At 42.1% G+C, this 14,055-nt stretch overlaps 1 protein-coding gene across 2 annotated transcripts in view; it reads left to right on the top strand.

The window, feature by feature from the left end:
* The window catches only part of SH3D21 (SH3 domain containing 21), a 174,096-nt gene that overhangs the window by 104,292 nt on the left and 55,749 nt on the right, over positions 1-14,055 (top strand). For both annotated transcript variants that reach the window (XM_040337339.1, XM_040337338.1), the window contains exon 8: positions 73-179. In XM_040337339.1, coding sequence (XP_040193273.1) covers positions 73-179 — 107 coding nt within the window. The remainder of the gene's footprint in view (positions 1-72; positions 180-14,055) is intronic.

The following is a 14,055-nucleotide window of genomic DNA, read 5'->3' on the forward strand; positions in this document are numbered from 1 at the left end:
GAAATGCGGTGCAAATGTGTATCATTTTTAACTATGTTAACTATGTAACTATGTTGATGTATTTATTCCTAGGCCCATCACCCTGTAATGAATATGCCCGAGTTATGTTTGATTACATTTCTGCTGTGCCAGATGAGCTTTCGCTGAAGAAGGGAGATGTTGTATCAATCATAAGCAAGGTACAGTGAAAATAATGTTTATATGATATAATTATTAATTATAGGTATTCATATAGTGCCAACACTTTATGGTGTGGTTTACATATATTTTATATTCCCATCAGTCCCTGCCTTCAAGATCTCACATTCATACATACCCATTCTATAACCAATTTAGGCAGGATCCAATCAACCTACCAGCATGTCTTTGGAGTGTGGGAGGAAACCAAAATACTCAGAGGAAACCCACACAGGCATCAGCATAGTAGCGCTGTGTTCTGGCATTCAAATTGATGACCCTAGTGCTGCCAGGCAGAGGTTCTACACACTCAGCCACTGTGCTAAACTTCATCGCTCTACCTTTACCAATCCAAGGTGCACATTGGCGTGTGCAGGGGTGTTCCAGGTGTGCCTGGGCACACCCTAATCACTGCGTGCTGTGCTGATTTCCCCCTACTGCCCGGGCTTCCCCCATGCTGGCTCTCCTGTCCCGCAGTGCTGCTGGCTTCCCCCCTCTCCTCTCCCCCCAGCTTCTGGGGAGAGGGAGAGGGTGGTAAATATGTCATTCACCAGCGCCTTTCTTTTCTAAATGAACACAGTGAACACACTCACTGTATTCATAAATGAAGCATAGTAAACTGTTGTTTAATATGCTTCAGTTTGTGAATGAACAGGAAGCCGCTCAGCACAGGGCCCTTCCCATTCATTCACTGCCAACGGCAGCTTAGGCTGCAGAGAAAGGAATGTGTGTTTGAGCTTTGGGGTGCACACTCTAATGCAATAGGCTGCGTAAACCAATACCAAGGTGTATTTGTATCTCAGAAGTGTGTTTCATATTTAGAAAATGAACAGCACACAAGCAATATTTTTGTGTATGTAGACAATATACTCGGACCATTAGAACCTGTGAGCTTGGGTTCACACTAGTGCGAATTGGATGTGGGTTTCCCCCGCATATAATTCGCATGACAGGAGATTGTGAGCGGCTCTCAATGGAGCTGGTTTTCAGATCCTAGGGGCGGCTACGAAGCACATTGCACAGGAGCCCTGTGTGTCTTTGGCTCCGTTTTAGGTCTGAATTCAGCCAAAAATGTGTGCCTGATTCGTCCCTGATACGGAGAACAGAGATGCACTGAACCCCTGCCATGAGCCGAATGCAAAGACAGCTTGAACCCAGCCTGAAGAAAGGATCACCTCTTATGCCTCGTACACACAATCAGTTTTCCTGACGGGAAAACTGTGGGGAGCGCTTTTGGCCGGAAATCCCGGCCATGTGTATGCTCCTCGCAGTTTTTCAGACGGGAAAACTGGCCAAAAAAAGTTGCCCGGTGGTTTTGGCCAGTTTTCCTATGGGAAAAACTGCGATGTAGCATACACATGGCCGGGACTCCCGGCCAAAGCTCCATCACAGTTTTCCTGTCTGTAAAACTGGCCATGTGTAGTGGAAAGACTGAACCAAGCAGGTTCTCGGCATTCCCCTCGGGATTTCCGACGTGTGTACCGGGCATAAGTAGGGCTCAGAAATGCTTGAGATTTTGTGTCGGGTATATGGTCAGGGCTCAAGTCCTGCGGGAACGCGTGGGAACGGAGTTCCTGCACTTTTTTCACAGCAGGAACGTAGTTCCCTTTGCAGGACTAGAGCAGCTTTGAGCAGCCGAGCCGTCTGAGCCAATCCTTCACTAAGCGCCGATGCCCAGCTCGCGTCACTGTCAGGGGCAGGCGAACCTTAGTAATTATTTATGTTACTGGCCCCTTCCTGTATATGGATTCATCAGGTAGTGTGTGGGTATTCCGCCACTTCCTCGATGCCGCAATGTCTCCTTTTGTCATTGTTCCCAGGAGACATTGCAGAGATCTGCCGCGAGTTATCGCGGGATTTAGAAAGAACTTGCTTAAAGGTAAAGGAAAAGGAATACCCGCACACTACCCGATGAATCCATATACAGGAAGCGGCCAATAAAAAGGATTACTAAGGTACAGTGGATCGGAAAAAAAAAAAAACATGCGGTTAAGTAATTATGCATATGAGCGTATCATTTTTTTTTGTTTTGGTGGGGGAGTGGATCTTGGGTGGGAGTTCCCACACTTTTTTCCCCAGGACTTGACCCCTGTATATGGTTATATTAAGCTTACAGTAAGCATACATTAGTTTGTGTCTGTGTTTACTATCAGCATGAAACAAAAAAAAGCTTTCTCTAAAATTAGAGGTCTCTTATCATCCTCGGACACCAGCAAGCCGAGATATAAGCTATATTAATGCACAGCCCTCAATCCTACTAACCAACAAAAGAAGTTTAAACCGTTTCATAAATTTGTAAATAGATATAAAAGTTACACATGACGTCAATGACTCTGTATTCTATCTATCTATCTATCTATCTATCTATCTATCTATCTATCTATCTATCTATCTATCTATCTACCTATCTATCTATCTATCTATCTATCTATCTATCTATCTATCTATCTATCTATCTATCTATCTATCTATCTATCTATCAGTGGTGGAACATATATCTTCGAAAGTGAGAACAAGCTAGGAATCTAAATCTTCCTTACACTGCATATCACATACACTGTATATCATTTACACGCATTGGCAGGCAATGGGTAGGGAGGGTGAAGAGGCATGGTGACACTTGATCGTTAACTCGGGGGATAGAAACAGAACAGCAGCTGATAGTGGGGGTATAGCAAGACAGAGTATACGCTCATCATAGGAAGGGATGGAGGTGAGAGCGACATCTGATCATGGAACATTGGACAGAACAGGGGCTGACTATGAACCTGGGAAGAAAAGTGAAAGGAAGCTGTGCTGGGGACTGCACAGCCTACCTACCTCCAAAATCCCCAAAAAATGTATTTTATTAATTTTATTTTGTAAATGATTTGAGGTCATTGGTTACTTTTAGCTGCTTTCCAGTGTATAGAAAACTTTTTTCTTTTGCTGCAAGGGTTCCCTTTGAAAATGTTTTTTTGTTTAAGGGGTAGCACTTTGTGGTTTTCATTTTTATGCTGAGGTTAATTTTTATTTTAGGTTAAACTGCTTTTTTTGCAACAAGGAATAATTTAATATTGGTAATATATTGTTTCATTATGGTTTGAGTGTGGATAGGGCCTTTTTTGGATTAAATAGCTTATTTATTTTTTTGCTGCAATGCTTCCATTCAAAATAAAGTGGGCTTTTGTTTCAGGTATTTAAGAATTTTCATTTTCTAATTTTATGAGGTAGATCATTTTTTTAATGTTTGGGATGCTCAAAGCACAACATTTATGTTACTGACCACCTCTTCTTGAAACTGCAATTCTTTGCAGCACATTGTTGCGTCATTTAAGAGAAAAGAAAAAACATTGTGCACTTACACCACCTCATATTATATTACTTACACTCACCTCACCCCATAGATAAAAACTAAATTAGCCATACACCGGTTAGGCCTATTATCCCCTATTAATATTGTCCTGCTGCTGGATTGTTTTATACTGCTTTATCCTCTGTAGTTTCTTAATCCCTGTAAAGTCTTAGGCCCCGTACACACGACCGAGTTTCTCGGCAGAATTCAGCCAGAAACTCGATCGGAGCTGAATTCTGCCAAGAAACCCGGCCGTGTGTACACTTTCGGCCGAGGAAGCCGACGAGTTCCTCGTCGAGCCAAATAGAGAACATGTTCTCTATTTCCTTGTTGTTCAATGAGGAAAGTTGGCTCGCCGAGATCCTCGGTGGCTTCACACAGAACTCGACGAGCAAAACGATGAGTTTTGCCCGTCGAGTTCCTCGGACGTGTGTACGGGGCCTCAGGCCTCGTACACACGGCCGAGTTTCTCGTAAAAAAACAGCAAGAAGCTTGCTGGGTTGTTTTTTTTGCCAAGGAAACCGGTCGTGTGTACACTTTTTAACGAGGAAACTTTTTCCCCGACGGTAATGGGAAAATTTGGCTCGCCGAGATCCTCGGCGGCTTCACAAGGAACTCGACGAGCAAAGCAATGTGTTTTGCCCATTGAGTTTCTCGGCCGTGTGTACGAGGCCTTAGGCCTCGTACACACGACCGAGGAACTCGTCGTAAATGAAACATCATTTTCCTCGACGAGTTCCTTGTTAGGCTTGTCAAGAAACTTGACAAGCTTTCTTTGCATACTCACTGTCAAGACAAAATCTCGTCGTTCTCAAACACGGTGACGTAAAACACGTACAACGGCACTATAAAGGGGAAGTTTGATTCCACTGGTGCCACCCTTCTGAGCATGTGCGGGTTTCTAAGCATACACACGAATGTGTTTCTCATCGAAAACCAGCCCGACGAGGAACACGACGAGGAAATTGAGACTCCTGACGAGGAAAAAGAGAACTTGTTCTCTTTTTTTCTCATCGAGTTCCTCGACAGTTTTCTCGATGAAAAACATACACACGACCGTCTTCCTCTGCAAAAAAGCTCTGCCACCAAGTTTCTTGATGGATTCTGTCAAGGAAAACAATTGTGTGTACAAGGCCTCAGGCTGGGTTCACACTAGAGCATGGATCGGCTCACAGCAGGGGGTCCAGTGCGTCTCCATTAACCAAATTTTGGGCTGAAATTGGACCTTAAATGGACCAAAAGATGCACAGGTCTCCTGTGCAATTCGCATCGGAGCCTCTCCGGAGATGTCTGAACCGGCTACATAGAGAGCCGATCACAATCTCCTACTATGGAAATTGAATGCGGTTTTCCCCGCATCCAATTCGCAATAGTGTGAACCCAGCTTAGTCTGTGTCCCTAGTAAATTTGGACCTAGCTTTGCTCTTTATCTTGTTATGGGCCAATTGTACACTGATTGATTGAGCAGTGTACCTGCCCGCTGCCGGTATCATATGATCACTGTGAAAAATCACAGCAGATCACATGACAATTATAAACAATGGATATCTTTGTTTCATGCCATCCATTGTGTACAATTGTGTTGCTAGCTGTGATTGGTCACAGTGATCACATGGTACAGACATGGGCCAATCACAGCCCATCTGTACCATGTGATTAGCTGTGGCTAGAAACAGCTAATCGTAAAAAAAAAACTGAATGAATCAATATCATTCTGAATGCTCGCTTATAGCAATAAAATTCATCACTAAAGGCAATCATAAGGTGTAAGAAAAATCTGATCACTCCCCCAGGGTAGTACAATATTACTATGGTAACATTATATATACATTTTTTTTGTATTGTCACCAGACAGTGTCCCTGATCACCACCACATGACAGTTATCATGCTGTACTGCACTGGCGAGCCTTTTTTTTTTTTAATTGACAAAACATTACAACTTAAAACTCACTATGCCTCTTACTAAATGGATGCAAAAAAAAGCTGCGCTATATAAAAAATTAAAATATTCAAAAACAAATAGTGAAAAAATAAAAAAATAGAGCTATAAAATAGCCCGGTGGTGGGTGTAAATAATAATGAGTCCAGGTATTGACAATCCAGATAGGTAAAAACCCAATGAATAGGTTTAAACTTATTGATAAAGTGCAAAAAAATGTTTCACAACATATAAATAAATAAATAGGAAAACACAACAGCCCAGTGACAAGTGTGCTCACAAAGTCCAAAAATTGAACAGTCCACAAAGTATAAGTGAAATCTCAGGACTGAGTTGTTCAGTGCAGGAAAACTCCCAACATCCAGAAGAACGTGAGGAAAGGAAAGCCTCCACCATAGATATTACTGTCTCTTACCAGCTGGAATTGATCTCTGATTAGAAGATCGCAAACGCATAAGGCAGGTAACTTCCCAACAGCTCCTTATTGCAGACTTTTATATGTGAAGATGTACCATGAAAAGAAAAACTTGCATAGTATAAAATCCAAGATAACCTTAATAGTAGATAAAAAATGCGCACTTACAATTAGTCAATTGTTTGAAGCATAGAATAAAAAATCGAGCCGGCCAGCTCCTCGATGTGCCTGCCCGTGTCTTCCGGGTTCTTACTAAATATCTTGGACTGTCTACTTTCCAAAAAAGGGTCATTTGGGGGATAATTGTACTGTCCTGACATTTTTGCTCCCTAAGAAATGAGATGGTCCGTCAGTACATCAGTGCCTTTAAAAAAAAATTGCACCTGAATTGCACCTGAACTGGTGAACAAAACTGCACCTGACTCCTTTTTAAAAACGGACTGCAAACCGAAGCTGGACATGTGTGAACCTAGCCTAAGATGCGTATGAGTTCTATCTGAATGCATTCCTATTGACTCATATATTGGCGGAAAAGCTTCTGAATGTTACAGCTGAATTTCAAGGAAAACAAAATCTTTTGGCGAACACGTAAGAAAAAGTACTTTTTTCATTACCCTAGACATAATAGCGCATTTAACCCTTGCAATTTAGGAGGCAGCCTACTGCAAGGGTTTAAAGGGTTACTATAGGAAAAAGAAAATATTTTAAATAACAAACATGTTATACTTACCTCCACTGTGCAGTTCGTCAATAGGAATGCATTCAGATAGAACTCATACGCATCTTAGGCTAGGTTCACACATGTCCAGCTTCGGTTTGCAGTTCGTTTTGCACAGAGTGGCCCCGATCCACGTCTTCTGGGGTCCCTCGGCAGCTGTCTCTGGTCCTCCCCGCAAAAAATCACCACAATCATGCGAGAGAGCGCGCATGGTGATGAGTCCTTGCGGGCGCGCTCCCGTGATACAGCGAGCGGCCATAGCCGCTCACTGTATCACTCGGCCCCGCCCCTCGGCGCGCCACGACACTGGATGTGATTGACAGCAGCGCCAGTCAATGGCTGCGCTGCTCTCAATCCATCCGCTCTAGCCAATCAGCGGCCACGCTGAACGGGCGAAGAGGATCTCGGGACCGAGCGCGGGACTTTCGAGGGGTCAGGTAAGTAAAACGGAGGCTCGGGGGGGGGGGGGGGGGCAGCACCATCAGATGTTTTTTCACCTTAATGCATTGATTGCATTAAGGTGCCATTTTTTTTTTCTTTACAACTCCTTTAATTACATTTACCTTTTTCTTACATGGTTTTCCACTCTTGCAAGCTCCCTTCAGGGTGTGTGACCAGTAGGCACGGCCTCTTTTCCTGTAGGCTTCAGTGGTCATGGGTCATCTAATGTCATCAAGTACAATGCAGGCACCACAGCTCTCCACTGGGCATAAGAGAAAAGAGAAGATCACTGTCTGACTAGCAAGTTGGGGATTCAGATAAGAAAAGGCACTTTTTATGGTACACTAGGCATAAGTGAGCATTTAGCCCATACGGTGTAGGGGCAAACCCACTGCAAGGGAATATTTTCCCCCTAGAAATTGGCTTTAATAAAATCCATTTATACAGGGTATTAGTAACACTATAATACAAAAAATTCTTATAAGCTTATCGTAACGATGCCTCCTTTAGTACAATAATAGAGTAAAAGTATGTGTCTGTGAATCACAGCTGAACATTGTGGTCCAAGAGCAGTTGCTTTCCTTGGCTGCACCTGTTGCCATATACTTAAAATGTGTGACGCAACATGGAAAATGCAATCAAGTGAATAAATATAAGCCATAACCCAATAAAACAGCGTTCAGAGAAGATCGGCTGTTACAAAACAGCACCACCTGCTGATCCTGAAATATAGTCAAGTTAACTATACACACACATTCATAAAGTATTCAGACCCCCTTCACTTTTTTCAGTTTTGTTATGATACTACAGTTGTTTAAATTCATTTTTTTCTTCTCATCAATCTACACTCAGTACCCCATAATGACAAAGTGAAAACAGAATTTTAGAAATGTCTGTGAATTTATTAAAAAGAAAAACAGAAATTTCACAGAGTTATTTACTAAAGGCAAATTCACTTTGCACTACAAGTGCAAAGTGCACTTGAAATTGCACTGAAAATGCACTTGGAAGTGCAGTCGCTGTGGATCCGAGAGGGACATGCAAGGAAAATAAAAAACAGCATTTTAGCTTGCACATGATTGGATAATAAAAACAGCAGAGCTTCCCCTCATTTCAGATCTACCCCTCAGATTTACAGCGACTGCACTTTCCAAGTGCACTTTCAGTGCAATTTCAAGTGCACGTTACACTTCTAGTTTGCACTTGTAGTGCAAAGTGGATTTGCCTTTCGTAAATAACCCCCAACGTGTTTCTAAAGGCTCAAAATGTTTTACCTTCATGCATAGAATAAATAAAAAAACTTCTGCGTGCAGCAGCCCCCCTAATACTTACCTGAGCCCGATCTTCCTCCAGTGATGTGCATGAGAGCCTCGGCTCTCCAGGGACTCTCCCTCCTCATTGGCTGATCACAGCCAGTGAGAGGGGGCAGAGCCAAGCCACCACTCTGTATGTGAATGGACAAATGAGCCTGCTCTGGTGCCCCCATAGCAAGTTACTTGCCCTGGGGGAAGGAGGGAGGGGCCAAAAGTGCCGACCAGGAACCAGAGAAGGGGAAGAGCTGGGCTGCTTTGTGCAAAACCACTGCACAGGGCAGGTAAGTATTACATGTTTGTTATTTAAAAAAAAGAAAGACTTTAATAGCACTTTAAGTATTCAGACCCGTTACTCAGTATTTTGTTGACACACCTTTGGCAGCATTTACAGCCTTGAGTCTTTGACGAGTCTCGGGTATGACACAGCAAGCTTTGGGACACCTGGATTGGGGGATTTTTGCCATTCTTCTTTGTAAATCCTCTCAAGCTCAGTCAGGTTGGATGAGGACCATCGGTGGACAGCCATTTTACAGTCTCGTTAGAGATGTTCAATAGGGTCCAAATCAGGGCTCTGGGTGGGCCACGTTGGGACATTCACAGAGATGTCCCTAAGTCACTTCTGTGTTGACTTGGCTGTGTGCTTAGGATCAGGCTATCAGGCATGGTGCTATATGTACAAGAAAGTATAGTTATTTATGGTAATAAATACACAAATCTGTGAAATTTCCCTATACTGTAAAAATTACGTTCCCATCATTACCTTTATTACATATTACCAGTGGCGGCTGGTGCTCAATTTTCTCGATTGATCGCCGCATCACTCGTCCATCGCCTGCTGGGCCCCCCTGCCAGCCCCACATTTACCCCATCCAGGTCGCGGCTTCAGCGACTTCCGCCCCCTGCGTCTGGCCAATTAGGACTTGCGGCCAATTGGGTCTTAGGACTCCCGGCCAATCGGGGTTCTCAGTACCTGCTTCCTGATTGGCTGGGAGGAGAAACAGGAAGACATTAGCGAATATTAATTCGCTAATGTCACACAACTAGGTTGGCGCTGAGGCGCAAAGCATTGTAGAGCTTACCCTTTTTTAAAGCCAATTAGAGCCTCAGACATTGGAATCCACGTGTCCGGCTCCCTGCATGTAGATTAGGGGCCGGGTGCATGGATTAGGGGGTCTGAGCCCCTGTGCCACTGCATATTACATGTCTTTTAACTTAAGAAAAGAACAGAACTCCTCATTTCAATGTATTTAGCCAGCATAAAATGTAAACTATTTTGTATATATATAAAAAAAGAACAGTCTAAAATTTTGTAAAACTTATATGAAGCCAAAACTTTACCAACTTTACTATAATGCGGAAAGGCTAGCAACCCTGTTTTTACTGCTGTCTGTCCCCACTTCACCCCTCTCCATTTTTTTTCTATCTATGACTATGACACTAAAAATGAGGGAAGATCCAAAATATTGTTTCACATATATTTTATTGATTTTCCGAATTTTAGAGTGTAGCCGTCAAGGGGGTGTGGTGTACTATGACTGACTCCAGTAGCATTTCAGAAAGAGTGGGGGAATCACAAATGTAGGGTATTATTCATTCTAGACTTGAAATTCCCATGGATTATGGTGCCCATTATCTACTGTTTCACCTCCATGAAGTTCAGAGAGAGAGAGAGAGAGAGAGATTACGATGTGTTGTGTTTGCCAATCTAAATCTGGGTACAGTATATACAGTGCCTTGAAAAAGTATTCATACCCCTTGTAATTTTCCACATTTTGTCATGTTACAACCAAAAATATAAATTGTGGAAGAAAAATAATAAATGGTTTTCATTTTTTTTTTTTCAAATAAATACATAAAAAGTGTGGCGTGCATTTGTATTCAGCCCCCCTGAGTCAATACTTTGTAGAACCACCTTTCACTACAATTACAGCTGCAGGTCTTTTTGGGGATGTCTCTACCAGCTTTGCACATCTAGAGAGTGAAATGTTGGCCCATTCTTCTTTAAAAAATAGCTCAAGCTCTGTCAGATTGAATGGAGAGAGTCTGTGAACAGCAATTTTCAAGTCTTGCCACAGATTCTCAATTTGATTTAGGTCTGGACTTTGACTGGGCCATTCTAACACATGAATATGCTTTTACCTATACCATTCCATTGCGGCTCTGGCTGTGTGTTTAGAGTCACTGTCCTGCTGGAAGGTGAACCTCCGCCCCAGTCTCAAGACTTTAGCAGACTCTCAGGCCTCGTACACACGACCGAGTTTCTCATCAAAAACCAGCAAGAAACTTGCTGTTTTTTTTTTTTGCCGAGGAAACCGGTCGTGTGTACATTTTCGGCGAGGAAACTGTCGAGAAACTCGACGGGCCAAAAAGAGAGCGTGTTCTCTATTTCCTTGACGGGAATGGAGAAAATTGGCTTGTTGAGTTCTTCGACAGCCTAACAAGGAACTCGACGAGGAAAACAATGTCTTTTGCCAGTCGAGTTCCTCGAGCGTGTGTACGAGGCTTAACAGGTTTTCCTCTAAGATTGCCCAGTATTTGGCTCCATTCATCTTCCCATCAACTCTGAGCAGCTTCCCTGTCCCTGCAGAAGCAAAGCATCCCCACAACATGATGCTGCCACCACCATGTTTCACGGTGGCAATGGTGTGTTTTGGGTGATGTACAGTGTTATCGTCAAACGAGTACATTCAAAAAGTAAATTTCATTTTAAAAAACTTGCCAAACTGAACTTTAATTTGAAAACAGCATTTAAGGATATATTTGTGAGATACAGTAGAACATTGCCTTCTTATAACAGAAGGTTACATGTCCTGACGTTCAGGCCAGAACAAGTTCCAAAAACAGAGAGCTTAGTATCTGCTAATAGGTTAGCCATCCAAACATCCTGAACCATGATCTCTGTCAGAATATAGCCAGAATTTTATAGAGCCAGTATTACAAAATTGCATATGGCTGTTTTAGACTTCTTAGCCCTCATTAGGGGGTTTTTACCTGATCTCCGGTTTATGGCTTAGTCCAAGGGAGCAGAAAAAACATTAAGAACGTGGTGAGGCCATACAAAAGGAATCAAAAAGCCCACCTCTAAAGTACTGTGAGATCCAGAATTGCCTTCTTGGAAGGAATTTTCAAATCCTCATTTGCAGCACAAAACTCAAAAAACAAGGAGCTCAGTTTCTGATCATAGGTAAGTGGGCAGAGCTATACAAATCATTCCTTTTTGCCCTTTTAGCCATCCAAACTTCCATCCAGAACTGCTGATTTCTGTCTAACCTTTTTTTTTACATTCATGGTGAAACATGATAATACCAATTCTTGGATTGTCATACCAGAAGCCATTGCGAAGTGGTATTCTAGTCAGGGGTCAAGTCCTGGGGAAAAAAGTGTGGGAACTCCCACCCAAGATCCACTCCCCCACCAAAAAAATAAAAATTATACGCTCATATGCATAATTACTAAGATGCATGTTTTTTTTTTTTTTTTTGATCCACTGTAACTTAGTAATCCTTTATGTTACTGGCCGCTTCCTGTATATGGATTCATCGGGTAGTGTGCGGGTATTCCGTCACTTCCTCAATGCCGCAATGTCTCCTGGGAGCTTTTGTAATTTTTCCCAGGAGACATTGCGGAGGTCTGCCGCGAGTTATCGTGGGATTTAGAAATAACTTTAAGCAAGTTCTTTTTAAATCGCCTGCCCCTGACAGTGACTCGAGCTGGGCATCGCCGCTTAGCGAAGGATTGGCTCGGGCGGCTCGGCTTCTCTAGTCCTGCAAAGGGAACTGTGTTCCTGCTGTGAAAAAAGTGCATGGACTCCGTTCCCACGCATTCCCGCAGGACTTGAGCCCTGATTCCAGTACAGTATTTAATATAGGACAGGGAAGCAGCCAACACTCAATAATGTCACATGCTTAATGGTGTATGTCAAATGGTGAGTGTAATACATAAGCACTTGAAACAGGGAGAAAAAGCAACTGTAGGTCTTACAGTAATACTATCTCTTATCTATTACTAATCTGCTAATACAAACTTGTAACCATGCTTAAAGAGATATTACCATATTCTTCTTTTAAACTTAATTACTTAGACAACAAATTGTTTCAATTGTCAATACAATATATTTTTTATTTTTAAGAAACAAATACTGTTCTATTAAATAAATGAATTCATTTAACAAAAATATAGTGCCACTGTAAAAAAAATCCTAATCCCAAATTTTCATGTTTATCTTTTTAATTGGAAGATCTCATTTATACCAGTTAAAGTATAACTAAGGGTAGAGCTGCACGATTCTGGCCAAAATGAGAATCACGTTTTTTTGCTTAGAATAAAGATCACGATTCTCTCACGATTCACACAGCGTAAAATCTTTTACATTTATACAAAAAAAAAGGGCTAACTTTACTTTTAATTCATTAAAGTAATTTTTTTTTTAAAAATTGCATTTAAAATGACTGCTGAGCAAATACAGTGCAACATAACATTTTGCTACAACCGCCATTTTATTCTCTAGGGTCTCTACTAAAAAAATATGTAATGTTTGGGGGTTCTAAGTAATTTTCTAGCAAAAAAATAAATAATGATTTTAACTTGAAAAGAGCTGTCAGAAAAAGGTTTGGTGTTTAAGTGGTTAAACGTTCCCTAATTTACATACAGAAGTTTATTCCTTTGATGTGATACAATGTTTAGACTTAACTTTCCACTGATAAAGAATGTTTTCAAAACTTGGCAGGCTGCCCAGACTTGACAGATTGCCCAGACTTTGACTTTTGGCTGAGAGCATAGGAAATTCTTTGCATACCAAAGTGCAGAGAGAAAATTCTTTTCATGCCAAAGATCGTGAAACCGTGTCAAGAATTGCAACGGGAAAAAGATCGCGATAATGATTCTTGACGATTAATCGTGCAGCTCTAACTAAGGGCAAAACTTTTTTGAAGGGTCAGAATACCTGTCAGGCGTGTTTTGCTGTGTGTGTCCTAATTTCAGAGATTCACCCTCTCTGTTTGTCCTTGTTTACAATTATCACTAAGGACGACAAATTTTGGATGTCACCAGAACAGGGATAAGGAGAAATCTACCAATGGTGACAACCAGGGATCCCCTCACTTTTGTCACTTACTGTTTTGACTATGGGACAGGAAATGAGAAGATGTCCCAGTGGGACAAAGATGACACAAAAAAAATTAATAAAAAAAATTAATAAAAAAAATGACAGGGGTTTTAAGGCCTCGTACACACGGCCGAGGAACTCGACGTGCCAAACACATCGAGTTCCTCGGCCAGTTCAGCACTGAAGCCGCCGAGGAGCTCGGCGGGACGAGAGCTCCCATAGAACAACGAGGAAATAGAGAACATGTTCTCTATTTCCTCGTCGAGCTCCTCGTCGGCTTCCTCGGCCGAAAGTGTACACACGACCAGTTTCCTCGGCAGAATTCAGCCAGAAACTCGGTCGGAAGCTGAATTCTGCCGAGGAAACTGGTCGTGTGTACGGGGCCTTACACTCACTTATTCTATCCAAAATGAATCCCAATACAAAATGTAATTTAGAACTGAGGTCTCTATCCAGTATGGGGGCCACATCATATATTTTACAAATATTCATGCGCCAAAAAAGAATCAGTTTTAAAAATTAACAAATCAAATTAACCACTTCTGGACCGCCTACTGTATATATACGTTGGCACTTTGAACATGGATATCTCTGTTATGGCAGCAGCTGGCTG

This window comes from Rana temporaria, chromosome 2 (assembly GCF_905171775.1).
Source record: "Rana temporaria chromosome 2, aRanTem1.1, whole genome shotgun sequence".
NCBI lineage: Eukaryota > Metazoa > Chordata > Amphibia > Anura > Ranidae > Rana > Rana temporaria.